This window comes from Morone saxatilis, unplaced genomic scaffold (genome assembly GCF_004916995.1).
Source record: "Morone saxatilis isolate NCDOM2014 unplaced genomic scaffold, NCSU_SB_2.0 Contig8, whole genome shotgun sequence".
NCBI classification, from domain to species: domain Eukaryota; kingdom Metazoa; phylum Chordata; class Actinopteri; family Moronidae; genus Morone; species Morone saxatilis.
Window position 1 is genome coordinate 11,999,878 of NW_023340257.1, and position 17,436 is coordinate 12,017,313.

The window sequence follows — 17,436 nt, forward strand, 5'->3', positions numbered from 1 at the left end:
ACACACACACACACAGGTGTAGTTGTGTATTGTAATTCCAGCTCTATGAAGAAAGCTTAGTGCTCTTAATAGGCTCTAAAGGCTGACCCACTCACCTTTGCTTCTCCACACATTATAATGTGCATGTACTGCACATGCTTAGCTAATCATGTTGATTATTTCACCCACCAGTATTAAATCCTATAGGGTCTGGCACTAGAAAAGGTCCATGAGCCACATGGCTGATTAAACTTTGCCATAAGCAGACAGCACACCAGCGAGAGGGTTCCTTCTAGATATTAGAGGTTCTCTTATAGAAACAGGGTCTCTAAAAACAGTAATGCAGACAAGATAACGTGTAAGAGTTGGCTACTGGGAGGCCTGTTCAAGCAACTGTCATTGAGTCAGCCCCTTTATTTCAATCTTCAGTTATAATAGCAGGACCAAAAGTGACAAAGAAAATTTGCCCACACAGTTCTAAAAGGATAACATTTTCAATTAAGTTCACTAAATAGCTTTGCAGCATAATCAGCATTGTGTTTGGGAACAATCAAATGGATCCACCACATATTCAGAAGAAACAATGCAAATTTTTTTTTGGTTGTGAAACAGTGGAGCAGGTATTTTTATTCTGATAGATACATTGATGGGGTCTTGGAGTTTACCAAACTTTTCTACTTGTCTTTCCTTGTGTTTCTTTGCAGCGATGGATGGGCAGACCGGTACGATGTAACAGATGGCTACGTCAGGGAAGCGGCCGGTGGTATCACCATCAAGCTTCAGTCGGCTGATGTGAAGTGGTTTGATGAGTATTACCTTAAACTTCGCCCAGAAAACAACCACAGGAACCCCTGGTTTCCAGAATTTTGGCAGCATCGTTTCCACTGTCGACTTAAAGGCCACCCGCAGGAAAACAGCAAATACAACCGCACCTGTAGCAGTGAGTATAGACACAAATAAACATAACAGCACAAACAAAATGGAATATTCTGTAGTTTTATATAATGTTTCATCACAGCAATTTATTTAGATGAATTGTTTGTGAACAACCATCTGGGGTACTCAGAAAGAGAGAAGCTGCATTGTTTTGGGTCAACGTAACAGGCTACAGTAGCAATCTGCATTTTTATTGACATGCTTTCATAATTGCCACTATTAATGCAAATAACACCCACAAAACATACAAACAGACTGACTGAAACACACCTACACACATACCATATGGATAATACACACAGCTTTTGTGGTTCATCTGGAGATATCCCTCGTGGCTGTGGGTGCACCCTCCCTTTATTTCTTTGTGTTTGTCTCCCTCCATCTTTCTCTTTCTGTTTCATTCTCTCCATTCATACGCAAAATGGTGTGTGAGAGCTGCATCAAAGGGAGTCATGTCTCGTGTATTCTAATGAAATGGGACATGAAATACAAATGAACAGGACACAGAAAGAGGCAGAAAGAAATGAGATGGGAGGTGGGAAGTGGCTGATGAGAAGAAATGAGAAGGAAGAGAATGGACTTTGATGTCAGGGTGAAAAAGCAGATTGTGTTTCATAAAAGTAGAAGGGAAATTAAGAGTTTCTCTGATATACCTGCCTTTCTCTTTCCATCCTTCCTCACACAACCCGATCCCCACTCCCTCCCTCCTTCCCTTCCTCCCGACTCTACCCACCATCCTCTGCAGAGCGAGAGTCGCTTCGGCAGCAGTATGCACAGGACACTAAGATGGGGTTTGTCATTAATGCTATCTACTCGATGGCATATGGCCTGCATAACATGCAACGGGCACTCTGCCCAGGCTATCAGGTAGGCACTGTACTGATGGATGGATGGGGGGACATACTTATTGCAAACCAAGGAGATAAAGGAAGGGAATGAAGGGGTGGAGAGTGGGAAAATGCACCCTGTTTGCTAGTGTTTTGATTGGTAAAAGTTTATCTTTATATATTATGTTAGTCCCACAGTACAGTAGTCATTCTCTGAGTATACTTCACTGTAATTAAGCAGCATGTTTATACAGTTTATATCACATTGCTTTTTTATCAACATGAATGGCCATTGACCACCATTTCCAAAGTGGCTTGAGCACACGCAAAGATACTGACATGAAATGTTACTTAAGCTGTGGACATTTTTGCTGTATTTGACCTAATATGATATATGAAAATATGTTTATGAATTTAAGGGCCTATGTGATGCCATGCGACCTATAGATGGCTCTACACTCCTGGACTTCCTGATGAAAACTAACTTCACAGGAGTGTCAGGGGAGGGAATCTTATTTGATGAGAATGGAGACTCACCTGGCAGGTACGCACTGTAACTGAACAAATCTTTTTTGTGTGGCCTTTTGACTTGCAGGGTTATGTGACATGACTATGTTTGCATTAATGTGTTTGATTTACTCCTTTTATCCACAGGTATGAAATAATGAACTTCAAAAAGATGGGGAAGGACTACTATGACTACATTAATGTTGGCAGTTGGGACAACAGAGGTTTGAAGATAGATGATGATGAAATTTGGCCCAACAAAGACTCCATAATCAAGTCAGTCTGCAGTGAACCCTGTGACAAAGGACAGATTAAGGTGAGATGACTAATACAGATACAATTTTTCAAGTATGTTCATGCCACATAAAATACAAAATAAAGTCAAGTTTACATATTTGCTGTAAGAAATCATTACAGGCAATATTGTGAATCCAACATCCTACCATGGAGTGTTTACTGTACATGACAAAACTTCATATATGGAAAAGATTATACATAATTTCTGCTACCTCTTTTAACTAATCAAAAAGACATACATTGTCCTTCTGATAAATTACCTCACATAATACAGTGTAGGCTGGTACACATGAATTGGTGTTTACAGCACCTCACTGCAAGGCTTTACCACAAAGGTAAAGGTACACACAGACATTGTGCATTCTGTCCCTGCCAGGTGATCCGTAAAGGTGAGGTGAGCTGCTGTTGGACGTGCACTCCCTGTAAAGAAAACGAGTTTGTGTTCGATGAGTACACCTGTCGAGCCTGTGAACTGGGCTCCTGGCCTACTGATGACCTCACAGGTCAGTCTCTTTCTGTTTGTGTCTTCATGTTTATTTATAACATTTAAGTGCAATCTGCCGAGAAAATACTTGAATAGAAACTACAGTTTTTGGCCATGCCCCTGCATATAAATCCTGTAATATCAAAGCAGCAGTAGTGATGCTACTCGAAGGAAACCGTGCAATGATATGAGTGTGTGCATGTAAGCGAGTAGGGTCATAATAAAGGAGGTCTAGTAGAATGAGATACTTGTGTTTTCCCTGACACAGTGTGCAATTAGAGCATATTATTATACATAAATCCTGCACCAGATACATTAGGGAGAGAAACTGAGAGACGAACCCTCTGTTTCACCCTCCCCTCTTCTTTCACTTCCCTTCCCTCCCCTCCACTCCCTCTCCCTTATCCCTTTAATTTGTTACCAACATGGTCACCCATGTTTTAATTATTCTGCATCAAGAGCAGCTTTCAATGCAAATACATTTCAGTTGCAATGAAAATGTATTTCCCCTCCATTGCGTTCGAAGCGCTTGGATATTGCCTTGTTATGCTTTCAGCTGCTCATTATACTGCTTGCTAGCTCCTCACCAAGCTCAATGATTAAAACATGAATCGAGCCCTGCTGAAAATTCAGATTGAGCTTCACTGCCAGACACAGAAGCATCCTTAAACTAAAACATGGAGCAAACCAGTGAGAAATAGAAAGAGAGAAAGTTGACAGAGTAAAAGAGGCAGATAAAGAATTGAAAGCCTGATTGGGGTTACCCATGTATTACTTTGTGTTGTTCATGTGTGTGATTACGTGTATGTGACTAATTTCATCAACAATAAGTGCTGCGTGTCCCCCAGCGGGGCTATATGGAACAGTAATAATGAGGTGTAAACAAACTGCTTGCCCTGTTCCTCCAGCAGACATTTTGATCTCTCTCCCTCAGGCCAAAAAAGGAGAGAAAGAGAGGGAGAGAGAAAGACAGGGAGAGCTAAAGAGACAGAGGGAACAGAAGATAGAACAAGGTCTCAGCTGGCAAAGACATAGGTACAGTGGGTGCGTATACCATAGAAAACAATAGGAGAGTTTTTGCAACAGCAATAGCGCAAAAACAGGAAAAAGAGAGTGAGAGAAAAGTGACTTTGAAACATAAAGAGGAGGAAAAAGTGAAAGAGAGAGAGAAGGAGAGAGAGATGGAGATGAATAGAGGCTCTGACAGAGCAGCCAGGGAGAGTGAAAGGAGCAGAAAAAGCGAGGATTAGCTTTGGGATTTGAGCCTCTCCACTGATCGGTAAAGTTCCACAGACTGAGTCGGAGAAGGAGTTTGCCTCAAAACTTTATATTGACTGAACCCCCCCTCCTTCCCCTTAATGCACCAGTTTGGCTTAGGGTCACACACAACACAATTTCCTGCAGGTTCCGTGAACTAATTAAGTATTTAAATGCAGCCAGCCGATGCTTTTCGGCTGCTCTGAGAAAACCCATGAGAAATACACTGATCTGGTATTTTCGGGCCAAACATCTTGATGTATGTGGGCAGGATTAATTGGAGCTAAATTCTCAGTTCCTTAGTTTCCTCCCACTTTACATCATGGGTGGGTGGTCCTCACCCCTCACAGAGAGGCGAGGCAACAGCTACTGTAGTCTTTGTGTCTTTAAAAGGAGCTAAGCTGAAGTAGTAAAACAGCACTATATCCATGATGTTGAAAAGTACATACAAGGAATTACATACATACATTTACATACAAGTAATGGAGAGTTTCAGACCTGTGATTTTGTATCACTATTTTAGATTATGATTTACATTGGATTTATCAAATTTTAACTGCAATGGCACTTTGAGCAGTGATACAAGCCTGCAAGTGGGCCACATCTTTTGCAGAGTGCCTCTGCCTGACTTATTTTCTGTCTGTTTGTTACCGTACCCTTGGCTCCTATTCAGCAATTAGGCTGCTGTTTATGCCCCTAGACCTAACCACATCACTGATTTGATAAACTTTATTGACCGTGTTAAAGACAAAGTCATTAAATTACTCTTTATTAAATTAGTCTTTTTTAATGACTGCTCCGTCTCTTCTGTTCCCCCTGCGATTTGCACTACTGTACAGGTGTGTGCGTATGTGTGTCTGTATGTGTGTGTGTGTGGTTGTGTGTCTGTAAGAGAGAGAAACAGTAAGGGAGGCGAGAGGGAAAGAGAGAAAGTGAAGCTATATAGGGACAAGAAGTTTTAGAAAGAGCCTACGTGTGTCTCTGCTGCTACAGTATGTCTAGACCAACCAGCCGGATAAATTCAGCAAGCGTTAAGACGGTTCGTAATTAGAACTGTCCCTTTAATTAATGACACTTTATCTCCTTGCCTAGGAGGAAGACAGAGATGGAGGGAGGAAGAGAGGGAGAGCATTAGGGAAAAAGGTGGAAAGGATAAAGATGCAGAGAGACGGGGGAGATATTGGGGAAAAGAGAGGGAGTGATGGATGGGGCAGGGCAGGAAACAGATGCAAAGATTGATGACAGGGGACTGAGAAGAAAGGATAAAATAGAGACAGATGGAGGGATAAGAAAGAAAGCTTGGACAACAGAATGGTATGTATTGCTTGGTCAAAGATGTGCAGTCTGAAATAAGTGATGAGATAGTGAAGAAAGAGAGATGTAAAAGTGTCTTTTCTAACACTCACGCTATACTATTTAGTTACTGGGCTTCACACACATCCAATAAAAGAACTGGATTCATTTTGTATGAAGAAATGCATGTCAACATACTTATATCCCCAGGCTGTGACTTAATCCCAGTGGAGTACCTGCGGTGGGGAGACCCTGAACCCATTGCGGCTGTGGTCTTTGCCTGCCTTGGTCAAATGGCCACATTCTTTGTCACTGCAGTTTTTATCAGGTAATCAAATCTCTCATTTGTCTATAGCAGGGGTCAGCAAGAGAGATCTTGAGATCTTTTTTGGATTTGTAATCCATAGCTAGCCTAACTAGGGAGACTCAATGCTAGTAGCACTGCTATACTGAGGTTCAGCAAGATATAGATGAAAAGACTCCAGGTCAGGATGTAACGTATGACCCACATTGTAGTTGGCAAAATCTTTTTTTTTTTCTTTTTCTGTGTGTAATGGCTACACATTTTTACAAATGGAGAATGTAAGGATCACTTGGAGCCTGCAACTTAGATAAATGAAAATGTAAAAAATAACCATTATTCATTTCCACCTGACTTTTGCCAAAGCCACAGGGTGCCAATGTAGAAGTACTAAAGGATCTGCATGCTAGACTAGACAAAAACACACACCATACATACCAACTTTGCACATTTGTGCTCTTTTCTTAATGACTATTTTCACGAGTGTGTGTTTAAAATCTTGCATTTTCACTGTATGTCTGTCTGAATACATCTGTGTTCAAGGTTCCGGGACACCCCAGTAGTGAAATCTTCCAGTAGGGAGCTCTGCTACATAATACTGGCAGGGATCTGCCTGGGGTACCTGTGTACCTTCAGCCTCATAGCCAAACCCCATGTTGTCCACTGCTACATCCAACGACTGGGAATAGGCCTGTCGCCTGCCATGAGCTACTCTGCGCTCGTCACCAAGGTGAGGAGTGAGTTAAGGATTTGTGAAATAAGTATGAAATGTATGGTGCAGCAAGTGGACTTACCTCCAAAAACCCATAAAACCCCTGTTGTTACATGTATGCCAACCTGCCTTGATCATCAATGTTTCAGATGCAGGAGAAGCAGCAGCAGTAGTACATCTATGGGTTGAAGCAGAATTCTTTTTCAGTCAAAGTATTTCTCACAAATATGTCTGTACAAAAAACAGAGGCAGCGGTGTAGAAATACAAAAAGCAGGTGGCCAGAATGTAGATACAGTATGTTCAGTATATAGTTCATTAAAAGCTGCTGACGGTGTTTACGGTCTGACCCCAGACGAACCGCATCGCTCGGATCCTGGCAGGCAGTAAGAAGAAGATCTGTACAAAGAAACCTCGCTTCATGTCAGCCTGCGCTCAGCTCATCATTGCCTTCCTCCTTATACTGCTGCAGCTGGGCATCATCGTGGCTCTCTTCCTCATGGAGCCACCTGAGGTAAACTGTGTGTGTGTAGGTGTGTGTCACTTACTGTGTCTGTTTGTCATTGTGAGTGGGAGAGTGGCTCGGTGAAAGATGGACTCAAGAACTGGTTGACAGACAAATTAACAGAGAGAGAGAGAGAGAGAGAGATAAAGAAGAATTAGTTAACTAGAAAAAAGTTAAAGCATAATCAGGGCTTTAGTCTCCAAGATTCTGTTTCTACTCTTTTTGTTCTTGCTATTTATACTTCTGTGTTTCTTTTCTTGCTTAGTTTAGCAGTGCAAACTGTTGTAGGCACAGGTGGAACTACATTTTGGCTGGTTGTTCTCTGCCATTCTTGTGCAACAAGCTCAATAGCTTTTGCTTTTTTACAGGCCTGTGACTGCTACAGATACAGGATGTGTTTTTCTTTGATTTATTGATACTTCTGAAATACATTACCTACCCTTTAATGTTACTGTTGTTACATATTTGCAAACACCTTTCCCATTTTTGTAAAAGAAAACAAATTATCCTGGTAGCAACAACTTCTTTGAGTTTTTTATCACTTCCATGTTTCCTCCTCTGTCTTTACAGGTGATCCATGACTACCCCAGCATCCGCCAGGTCAACCTCATTTGCAACACCACTAACCTGGCTGTGGTTGCCCCGCTGGGATACAATGGCCTGCTTATCCTCAGCTGCACCTTCTATGCCTTTAAGGTATCAACTGAAGCATTTGTAACTATTCCATATTACTACCTGATTTTTTTTCTGTGACACAATTCTGAATATGATTTAATTGACAATATCACCATTAAAGTAACAAAATGGGCAATTAGTGGGTGCTTAAAATCCAAATAACATATGTTGTTGAAGCTATAGGTTCTTATGTGTGGGGTACATGTGTACTCATATTATACCAATTTGTAGTATGTAGAGTACATGTCTTATTTCAAGCTGCTATATGTGAGAAAAGTCACACAGACATATTATGAAAAGCTCTGATTGAACCACTGTTTGTGTTGTTGGTGCTCTACAACCTTTCAACTGCAGTAAATTTAATTCTATTACAACAAACACATTATAAAGTCAGTGTTAGATTATCAGTGGCCGGCAGCCATCCATTTGCTGTAGCGTGTGAGAGCAGAATGGTAAAATGAGACAAAAGCTGAAATACACAGCACCTCCAGCAAATAAATTAACCGTGTTTATGAACACAGTAGCAACGAAAAGCAATACAACTCTCGTGGTGTATGGTTATGACCCCATGTTTCACCTAATTCACTTGCACATAATGGTGAGGTTAGCAGCAGTGTCATTCACTATTTTATCTTCCTAATTTAAGGCAGAATCCACAGAATGAACAAACAACAATAAAGAAATGTATGAATATTTGCTTACACTTTCCCTCTGACTCTATCTTTCTCTCCAAGACCCGCAACGTCCCAGCTAATTTCAATGAGGCTAAGTACATTGCCTTCACTATGTACACCACCTGTATTATCTGGCTGGCCTTTGTACCCATCTACTTTGGTTCCAACTACAAAATTATCACCATGTGCTTCAGTGTCAGCCTCAGTGCCACTGTGGCTCTGTGCTGCATGTTCGTACCCAAGGTAAGGCTGAAGCTAAATTCCAGTTTCTGCTTCTCACTCATTCACTGCTTTGATCCATTTATTTCTTCACATTTTTCTGCTTCCCTTAACATTAAGCTTCTGCTTTAAGCCTCTGAAATACCCTTTTCTGAGTGCTTCTTAGATGTCCATTAATAGTGTTTATTAGGAAACTTCAAACATACTGTGGTTGTAATCAGTCTAAATCAGTGCACAGGGTATATTAAACTGCAGGTAACCATAGCAACAGCACTAATACTCCATGTCACATTACCTGTTAACTCTTACTATTGAAACTGACTGATTCGTTAAACAACACAACAATCTTTGATATGTGGTAAGTTGTGACCTCTGTAATACACCATGAGTTGTTCTGATGTAGAAAATCCCCAAAAGCCCCAAATGACGGGTATTTAGGTCAGTTTTTATTATTTGTATAGGGACAGTTCGCTCCCAATACAAGAATACTTACATCCTACTCCTAGTCTGACAGTAACTGTGTTATTAGAGTGGTAATGCACAGGCAGTACTCCCAGTAAAAACCATGTAATTGAAAGTGAGTGTTCAAGTTAAGTTTTTTGAATAAATAATTAGAAACCTGAAATTACATTTTTACCAAATGGCTGCACTGAAGTGAAAAAGCTCATTTAAAATATTATCACGTACCATGTTTTCTACCACTTATAATAGCTAGATGTTTCTGTGGAGCTTCAAGGAGAAAGTTTGTGCTATAACAACATAATAAATGTCTGCTTCTTTGGAGGATTGTGTTTTACATTATAAAGGCGAGTCATGACAGTCTTCATCACTCCACTAAAGAACATTTATTAAAACACAGTTTTGTGTAGATACACTACATGAAATTATTGTGATATAGCCCTTCCTGTGCATTATTAAATTGAGTGGTCTGTTTTATTTTTTAGAGCTGTTTTGCTACATTTAAGATATATTTTGCATATCTTATAATAACAATGGTTTCTTTTTCATATCAGGTGTACATCATTCTAGCTAAACCAGAGCGTAACGTGCGCAGTGCCTTTACCACTAGCACAGTGGTGCGCATGCACGTAGGCGACGGCAAATCGTCCTCAGCCGCCAGCCGTTCTTCTAGTCTGGTTAACCTGTGGAAACGCAGAGGCTCTACTGGAGAGACACTCAGGTACATCTGTGTGTAGGTGTGTGTGTGTGTGTGTGTGTGTGTGTGCGCAATAGAGGCTTGTTGGCCAGGTTAATGCCGGGTTACTCCTCAGTTACAATTCAAGGCACCATTTCTGTAATGGCCCCACTCTGAGACTATTTATGGTGTGTGTGCGTGTGTGTGTCCATGTGTATGTATGTGTGTGTGTGTGTGTGTGTGTGTCCAAGTTCTCTGAGAGATTGATTCTCTGAACTCCCCTGAGTCTGCTTAACTGTTCTTCTGACCCTAACATGAACTGCAGACAATTGCCTAATGGAGACATGGCAAAGAAGGAGAAAGAGTGAGTGAGAGAAAGAGAGAGAGAGAGATGAGTGAACTGAGGAAGAGAGGGTAAGGAGAAATTTGGAAAGAGGAATCTAAATAAAAAGAGAAGAAAGAGGATGGATGAAGGAATGGATAGATGCAAAGCAGAAGTGATAGAAAAGAAAGAGAAGAAAAGGCTAATGGAATAGTGTGAAAAGGAGAGACACAATAACTTTCACACCCGGCTTAAGGCCATCAACAAGCCATCTACAGTGACAAGGAACCGATCAAAGGACACAAAGGGAGTGACGCACAGCCACTTGCCCAGAATGAAAAGGGGAGAAAAAAGACAAGAACGCATTTTCGTTTGTCAGCAGGTTACTCCTGCTCACCCCGCTTGGCAAGCAAGATTTCAATCATGCTCTTATAGGAAATGTCAGGAGGGTTTCCATCTTCGTTCCTTTTATTCCCCTCTTCTCCCCTCCATCTCTTTTGGTCCCATCTTCCTCTGTGGGTGGTGGTAATTGGCAGGGCTGTCTGTCTCCTCAGTGCTGCATTGGAAGCTACTGCCTTTGAGATGCTGTCATTGTGTAGTCTGAACATACGCAGACAGACATGAAACCAGCAGGCCAGGGGAGAAAAAGAAGAAATATTTAACAGAAATATTTGACTGATGTTTGAACCATACGTTTGAACTACTGAAGAGTGCGTGGTTTACCTTCACCACACACTAGAGCTGGTTACGATATATGTAAGATAAGATCAGTCGTTTTAGCTAGTAGCAGGTCTGGTCCCTACCTTGCTTCAGACTCTTCCTATGGGATCAAATGAGTAGATCACAACACTGTGTATGTGTGTAGGTGTGTGTCGCCATGTGTAGCATATGTACTGTACGTCTGTGTGGACATGCAGTGTGTGCGTATGTGTGGGTGTGAGTATCACAGTCTATGTATGTGTGGTTGCGTGTGTCTCCAGGGTGATTTGAGTTCTTTTCACCTCCAGCCACGGTGGTGTGAGGTTTAATCAGAAGTTCCACTATAGATTAATCACACTAATTAACCTGACAAAAGGATGAGAGGCGGCGGGGAGCAGGGGACAATGTGCTGTGACTGATGTGAAGCAGAGAAAAGTGGAAAAAAAATGTAAGATAGAGGGAAAAATAGAGAGAGGAAGAGAGGACCTGTAACATACTGTCAGGAAAAAATAGAACAGAAAATTAATTCTAATGAAATTACTCCTCATATGAAGTCCAACTGATTTTCTGAGTCGAGGCTCCCTTAGAATATGTTTGTATCTATTAAATGACACTACTCATCTGGAATAATACAGCATTTTAACTAATATAGAGCAGGCACAGTTTGTGTAATTCTCAATGTTTTGGCTCATTAATGCTAACTGACTACTAATGGGTACTTAGACTTGCTCTACAAGATAAGTTTAATTGTCTTTCCTTTGCAACATTTACATTTCATTATGTAGAAAAATCTTATTTAATTCTTACTTAAACAAGGAGATATTGTTGTTAAGGTGGAAAGGACCAGTGTGGAGGATTTGGTAGCATCTAGCAGTGAGATTAACTCCAAGCGTGTAGGAGAAACTACGGTGGCTGAAACACTCAAAATGCGAAAGGTATGTAGAGCCATTGTCATAGAAGAAACATGGCGGATCAAGATGGTGGCCATTGCAGAAGAGGACACGCTTCCTCTGTAGATAAAAACGGTTCATTCTAAGGTAACGAAAACACAACGTTTCTCATTTTCAGGTAATTATACATTAATCAAAACATACGTATAAATATTATATTCCATTTCTGCCAATAGATCCTCCCAAATGTTACACACTGGACCTAAAATTATAATGAGCAGCACAATAAATGAATGATGTATTGGAGACATAAATATGAAAAGTATAATTTTCAAGCAACAAGTTCCTAATCAATCTACATTTTAAATTCTATATAATGTGATACAAAATTAGGACTGCAAACAAATCCACTGAGTAGAATATTACCAAAATATTGCAAAGAAAGTACAAACAATGTTTAGTATATTTATAATGCCCACATTCAGCTGCCAGCCAGAAAGATGAATCTAAAGTTGGAAGTCCAAAAATATGTTTAGAATATAATATTCAAAGCTCCTTTTTTGGACTAAAACCACTTAAAAACAATCCCCTCTCTTTCCTTCCACTTCCTTCCTGTTCTCCAGCTCCAACGGTAAATCGGTGTCTTGGGCACAGACCGAGCGCAGCGGTTCACGTGGCAACCACCTGTGGCAACGGCTGTCCTTTCACATCAAGAAGAAGGAGAACAATCAGACTGCCGTCATCAAGCCCTTCTCCAAAACTTCTGAGGAGCGTTACTGTGGAGGGGGGGACCTGCCCCCGCACGTCCCTCTGCCCTCCCTCCCCTCCATGTCCTCCCTGCCCAGTCATCCCGACTCCGTCACAAACAAGACCCTGTATGAGCTCTCTGAAGCAGAGGAGCGCTACTCGATCACCTACCGGCCACAGACGCCTTCACCAATCAGCACGGTCAGTCAGAGGCTGGGGGCAGGTTTTGGGGAGGAGCCTCAGATGACTGGTATCCCAAATTACCCGAGCAGCATCTGCAGTGGCGGCAGCGGTGGCAGCAGCAGCTGTGGTCCCTCCAGCAGCGGCTCTATTGTCACTGGGAGTGACGGTCGCTTGGTTGCTGTGGACGATCACCCAGGAGTGCCCCAGAGTTCGCTGATGGATCAGATCAGCTGTGTGGTAAACCGCTTCACCGCCAACATCACAGAGCTCAACAGCATGATGCTGACACCCTCTCCAACCCACTCACACACCACGCATAAACACACGCCTCCTTCTCCTCACCCCACCGACCCGTATCTGTTGCCCCGAGAAATCCAGATGCCTCCAACCCTCACCACTTACGCTGACGTCCAGCCCCTCCCGCCTGTCGAGTCCAGCGTGGGGGGCCGGGCCGGCTGTCTCGTTCACCCTATTCCTCATTCACCTTACCCCCTGCCACCTCCTCACCCCCAGAGCTCACCCTCTCTCTCTCCCATGCGAGGAGGACTGATCACCTGCCTCGCCGACTCCCCTCTTAGGAGGGCAGAGTTGGAGGAGGAGCTCATTGCTTTGACTCCGCCGTCGCCTTTCCGTGATTCCCTGGCATCTAGTAGTGGCTCACCTGTCTCAGAGACAGGTCTGTGTCTCCCCCCTGTCCCCTCCCATCCTCCCCCATCTCCCCCATCGCCCAGGTACAGCAGACTGACACTCAGAAACTACAGCCAGAGCTCATCCTCACTGTGAGACAGAGTTGACACGCTAAGGAAATGCGGAAGTGAAGAGGAGCACTCAAAAACAGCGGCCAATGGGAGAAAAGAGGATGGAGAGACTGAAATCCATTCGTCTCTACATGGGGTTAAAACCTGAAGTAAAGGAGTCATGGAGGGCTGGTTGGTGAAGACACCAAGCTGTGACAGTCTGCTATGTTTATGTTTACATGTTTGCAGTGAGATGCAAATATAAGAAGATTGCCCACATTGTATTTTCTTTCTGTTTCTCACAGTGGGGAGTGAAGAACGGCAAGAATGGCCACTGTAACTCTGCAGTGTTTTGGTGTCTGTAAAGCCCAAAATTATTCTTGAAGGTCTCAAGCTACGTTTTGTTTAGGTTTGGGTAGTGGCCTTAAGGTAACATGGCTATCAACTAATTAGAGATTGTGTTGAGTGTGTGTGTCTGTGTGTGTGTGTCTGTGTGCATGAGTATGTTTTTCCTGTATCTTAGTCAATGAGAGGTAATGGAAACATGACAGCAGAGATTATTGATGAAGTAAGACTCCTAAAGTCTATACGGACTAAACAAAGGCTATCAAGGGCACATATATATTTGGTCACGCACACACACACACACACACACGCACACACACTCAAACACATGGGTGTGAGCACACGCAAACAAATACAATGTAAGGGAAAAACACTGTAAATATATGAGAGGTGATGGATTTTTTCTTTGGTGAGAAATCCAACATGCTTCTGACAAAAGTGCATTGTGTTAACATACCAGGCCGTATGTTACTATGAAGAACTTTCTCACAAAAGCATCTTTTTATTCATTCACCTCTGCCATCTGTTCCCTCCACACAGTTTTCTTTTCCTCAGTCCCTCTTTCTCTTGCTGCTTTCTTTTATCCTGCCAGTATTTCAGTATTTTCTACTCTTCCAGTTTTGTTTTCTCCAGAAGTTTGAATGTATATTTTCTACATGATTCCTGAAGTAGTTGGGACCAAACCTTTCGTACCTCTCTGTCTGTGACTCGAGAAAGAGGGAGGGGAGGGATCGACAAGACCAGGCCTTGTTTTACCATAAACATCTTAGTCATTAATTCTTCTGGTGGATTATTGGCAGAAATCGGACCTCAAAGCTTCTCTTTAGTGTGTGACATTTAACTGAGCATTATGTAAGGCTTAGCTGGATCCCATTCATGACATTTTCTCTTTACAATGTGTCAGCAGGACACAAGTGTCACTCTGTTTCATCAAAGACATTGCTTTGAATGGGATTAATTGGAATCACAATAATCTTTTTTGTTAGTGGGCACAGGTTGATAGATTCAAGCTGGGAGATAGCCTCCTTCTCCTCTTCTGCTTCTACGAGGGTCATCTGTTAGGCAGGTGACCTGTTTGAACTTCTCCACTCTTTTCAGACACCAAGGGGCAGAACAACAAAAAAGGATTAATATTGAATGGACATCTCATCTAAAAACAAAAGCGAATCAGTGAACTACAAGAGGTTCTTTTGGCTGTTTCTTTAAAGTAAGGTCTGGTCTAATGATACTTATTCCAAATGTCTTACTTTCTTCATATTGCAGTGTTTGGCAATATAAGTATATCAATGTGTTTTGTAGGAGACAGTTTGGTTTATATGGAGGTCTAAATTAGCATAAAGTTAAAAAGATGTTTATGCATCTTAATATTCCAATCATAAATGTTTGTGTAGATGGGTATACAGAATTGAACTTGCAAAAGACTGCAAAACCTAAAATATCTCATTTGGCTGTTAAAGATTTGGATTAAAAACATATGCTTTTAAATGGAGTGTTGCACTTGCATGTGCCAGCACTAATTTGCAAGAACCCAGAGTAGCTCTGGGGTATAAAATGTGCCGATGAATGCATTCACTAAGATGCTTTTGAGAAACGGGGCCTTGGCTTTTTGTCAGCTCCCTCCGTAGAGGAAAACACTCAGCAAAGAAAAGTCAGAAGGTTGTGATACACAACACGAAAATTTTTTGGGACAATTTATATGAGGAATGTTATCTGCTGCAAAATACATGGATTGGTATATCTGACTTAATTAATTGGGCTGTTGGTATCACAACAAAAAACCTGTGCTTCAAAATGTTGCCTGTTTATTATTGTCCATCACAATCTCCATATTTCCTGCAGCGTATGCATCGGTCTGCTGTGCTAGCTGACCGATGCATTTGCAGTCTATGGTCTGATTTCTCCTCGTGAGTGTAGTATTTCTGCTCTACAGTAGCCAGCAAGAACAAACTCAGACAAAGTGATTCTGTAAATACTAAGGGCATGCAAAGACCGTTCTGTTTTGTTTCAGATGAAAGTAATTTTATTTACATATCAACAAAGGTCAAAAAAAGAAAAAAAGATGTTTTTGAACTATGTTATAACATCATACAGTACCAATATGTGTTACGACTACAGAAACTGTGTTACTACTCTGAATGTGTGAGTGACCATTCCTATTCAAATGTCTTGTAATTCAACAATATAATAATAATTAATATTAATATGATTATTGTGCCAAAGGGGTTAGGGAGGGTCTAGCTTACTAGCTCGTGGGTAAATAAGTGGTTTCATAAAAAAAAAGAAAAAAATGTAAATGTAAAACTGTTTCTATTGTTTTGGATATTTTCTATATAAATATTCCACATTTTCCAGTGTAAAAGCAATATTATCCATACGTATTCAAGGTGCACATCTGAGGGGTTTCTTAAATCAAACAGTGTTTTAGATTGTTGTTCTTTTTCATCAGTCTGTAATCTCTGGTGGACAATTCAACAAGAAAAATGGTGGGTAGATAAGTTGACAATTCTTTTTCCGGGATTTTCTCTAAATCTTTATGTATTGAGAAAGATACATTTAGTAATTTCTAGTAACAAAGACGGTGCAATTTCCTATTTTTGCAGTGTTATCTTCTCACGTTTTCCACCGTGTATTCCTGGTTCAGTCTCTGATCTAAACTTCTAGTACAATCCACTGATGACATAGCCGCAGTGTGAGGTAGTTAAGGAGATGATTTGTGTGTGCCATTAATTGTTGTTTACTCTTTTTTTTCTTTCTGTTTTCTTTGAAGTGTGCCGGTTTAATAAGACGCAAACCTGGTCTGGTGTAGCTACAGTATGTCTCTACAACGCAGAGCAAGACAATAAACTTCTTCTTTGGTCCCAAAGTGGGTACGCACAATCAACATCTGACATAATTGTACAGAGACTTTTGTTTATGATAGGGATACAGAACTTGCACAGAAAAAAAAGATGACGTGAAACGAGAACTGTATGGTCATAATTGTTGACATAATTGGTTCCTTTCTCGAAGTGCTGTCTGTGCATCATTACCTCTACATCTACTCATCTAATTTGAACAATCTGGGCCCTGACCTGTTGTCAAAAAATGAACCAGTGCTATTGTTGAGATGTTACTGTGGAGGAGAGCTGCTGTCACTGACAGTGTTTAAAACATGCTGAGAGAGTAACAGGGAGCTTGCTTCAGCACTTCAGCTGCGTGTTATCGGCCCCCTGGGTGAGGCTCGACAGTCTTGTGCTACCTCTGCAGAAAAAGACAGGATCAGCGCTTACATCTACTGCTATCTTATTCTCTTTAAGGGCTCAGTTCTGTGACATAACCTTCTATTGAAATCATACATGACCAATAAAGTAGCAGCAGGCTTCGTGTGAAATTGCAGGAAAAGGAGAATCTTTGCAGGTTTTGACTTGTAAGATAAACTCACTAAACCGCAGGTAGATAAAAATGAATCTGTCATCTATTGTATTGTAGCAATCTACGTAGTTGTTAGGGGATCTTTACACCCAGTGATGTTTCTAACATTTTCCATGACAGATACAGAGTAATCACCCCTGTATGGAAATGAAAAGACGTCGACAGTACAGTAGTAATGAAAGGACATGTTGTTGACAAACTGTGAGCTTTCTGCGCTAATATATTTTAGCCCTACCTCAAGGATCACAAAAACTACCACTCACATTAATCTGGGGTGATCTCAGTTATAGATATTTCCCCTCG

At 41.4% G+C, this 17,436-nt stretch overlaps 1 protein-coding gene across 1 annotated transcript in view; it reads left to right on the forward strand.

Moving 5' to 3' along the window:
- The window catches only part of grm5b (glutamate receptor, metabotropic 5b), a 56,879-nt gene extending 42,942 nt beyond the window's left edge, over positions 1-13,937 (forward strand). The window contains 12 exon segments of the mRNA XM_035680542.1: positions 684-919; positions 1,661-1,782; positions 2,162-2,286; positions 2,397-2,565; positions 2,923-3,049; positions 5,791-5,908; positions 6,425-6,611; positions 6,947-7,105; positions 7,667-7,792; positions 8,506-8,688; positions 9,678-9,844; positions 12,334-13,937. Coding sequence (XP_035536435.1) covers positions 684-919; positions 1,661-1,782; positions 2,162-2,286; positions 2,397-2,565; positions 2,923-3,049; positions 5,791-5,908; positions 6,425-6,611; positions 6,947-7,105; positions 7,667-7,792; positions 8,506-8,688; positions 9,678-9,844; positions 12,334-13,423 — 2,809 coding nt within the window. The 3' untranslated portion in view covers positions 13,424-13,937.
- Positions 13,938-17,436: the final 3,499 nt, after the last annotated feature.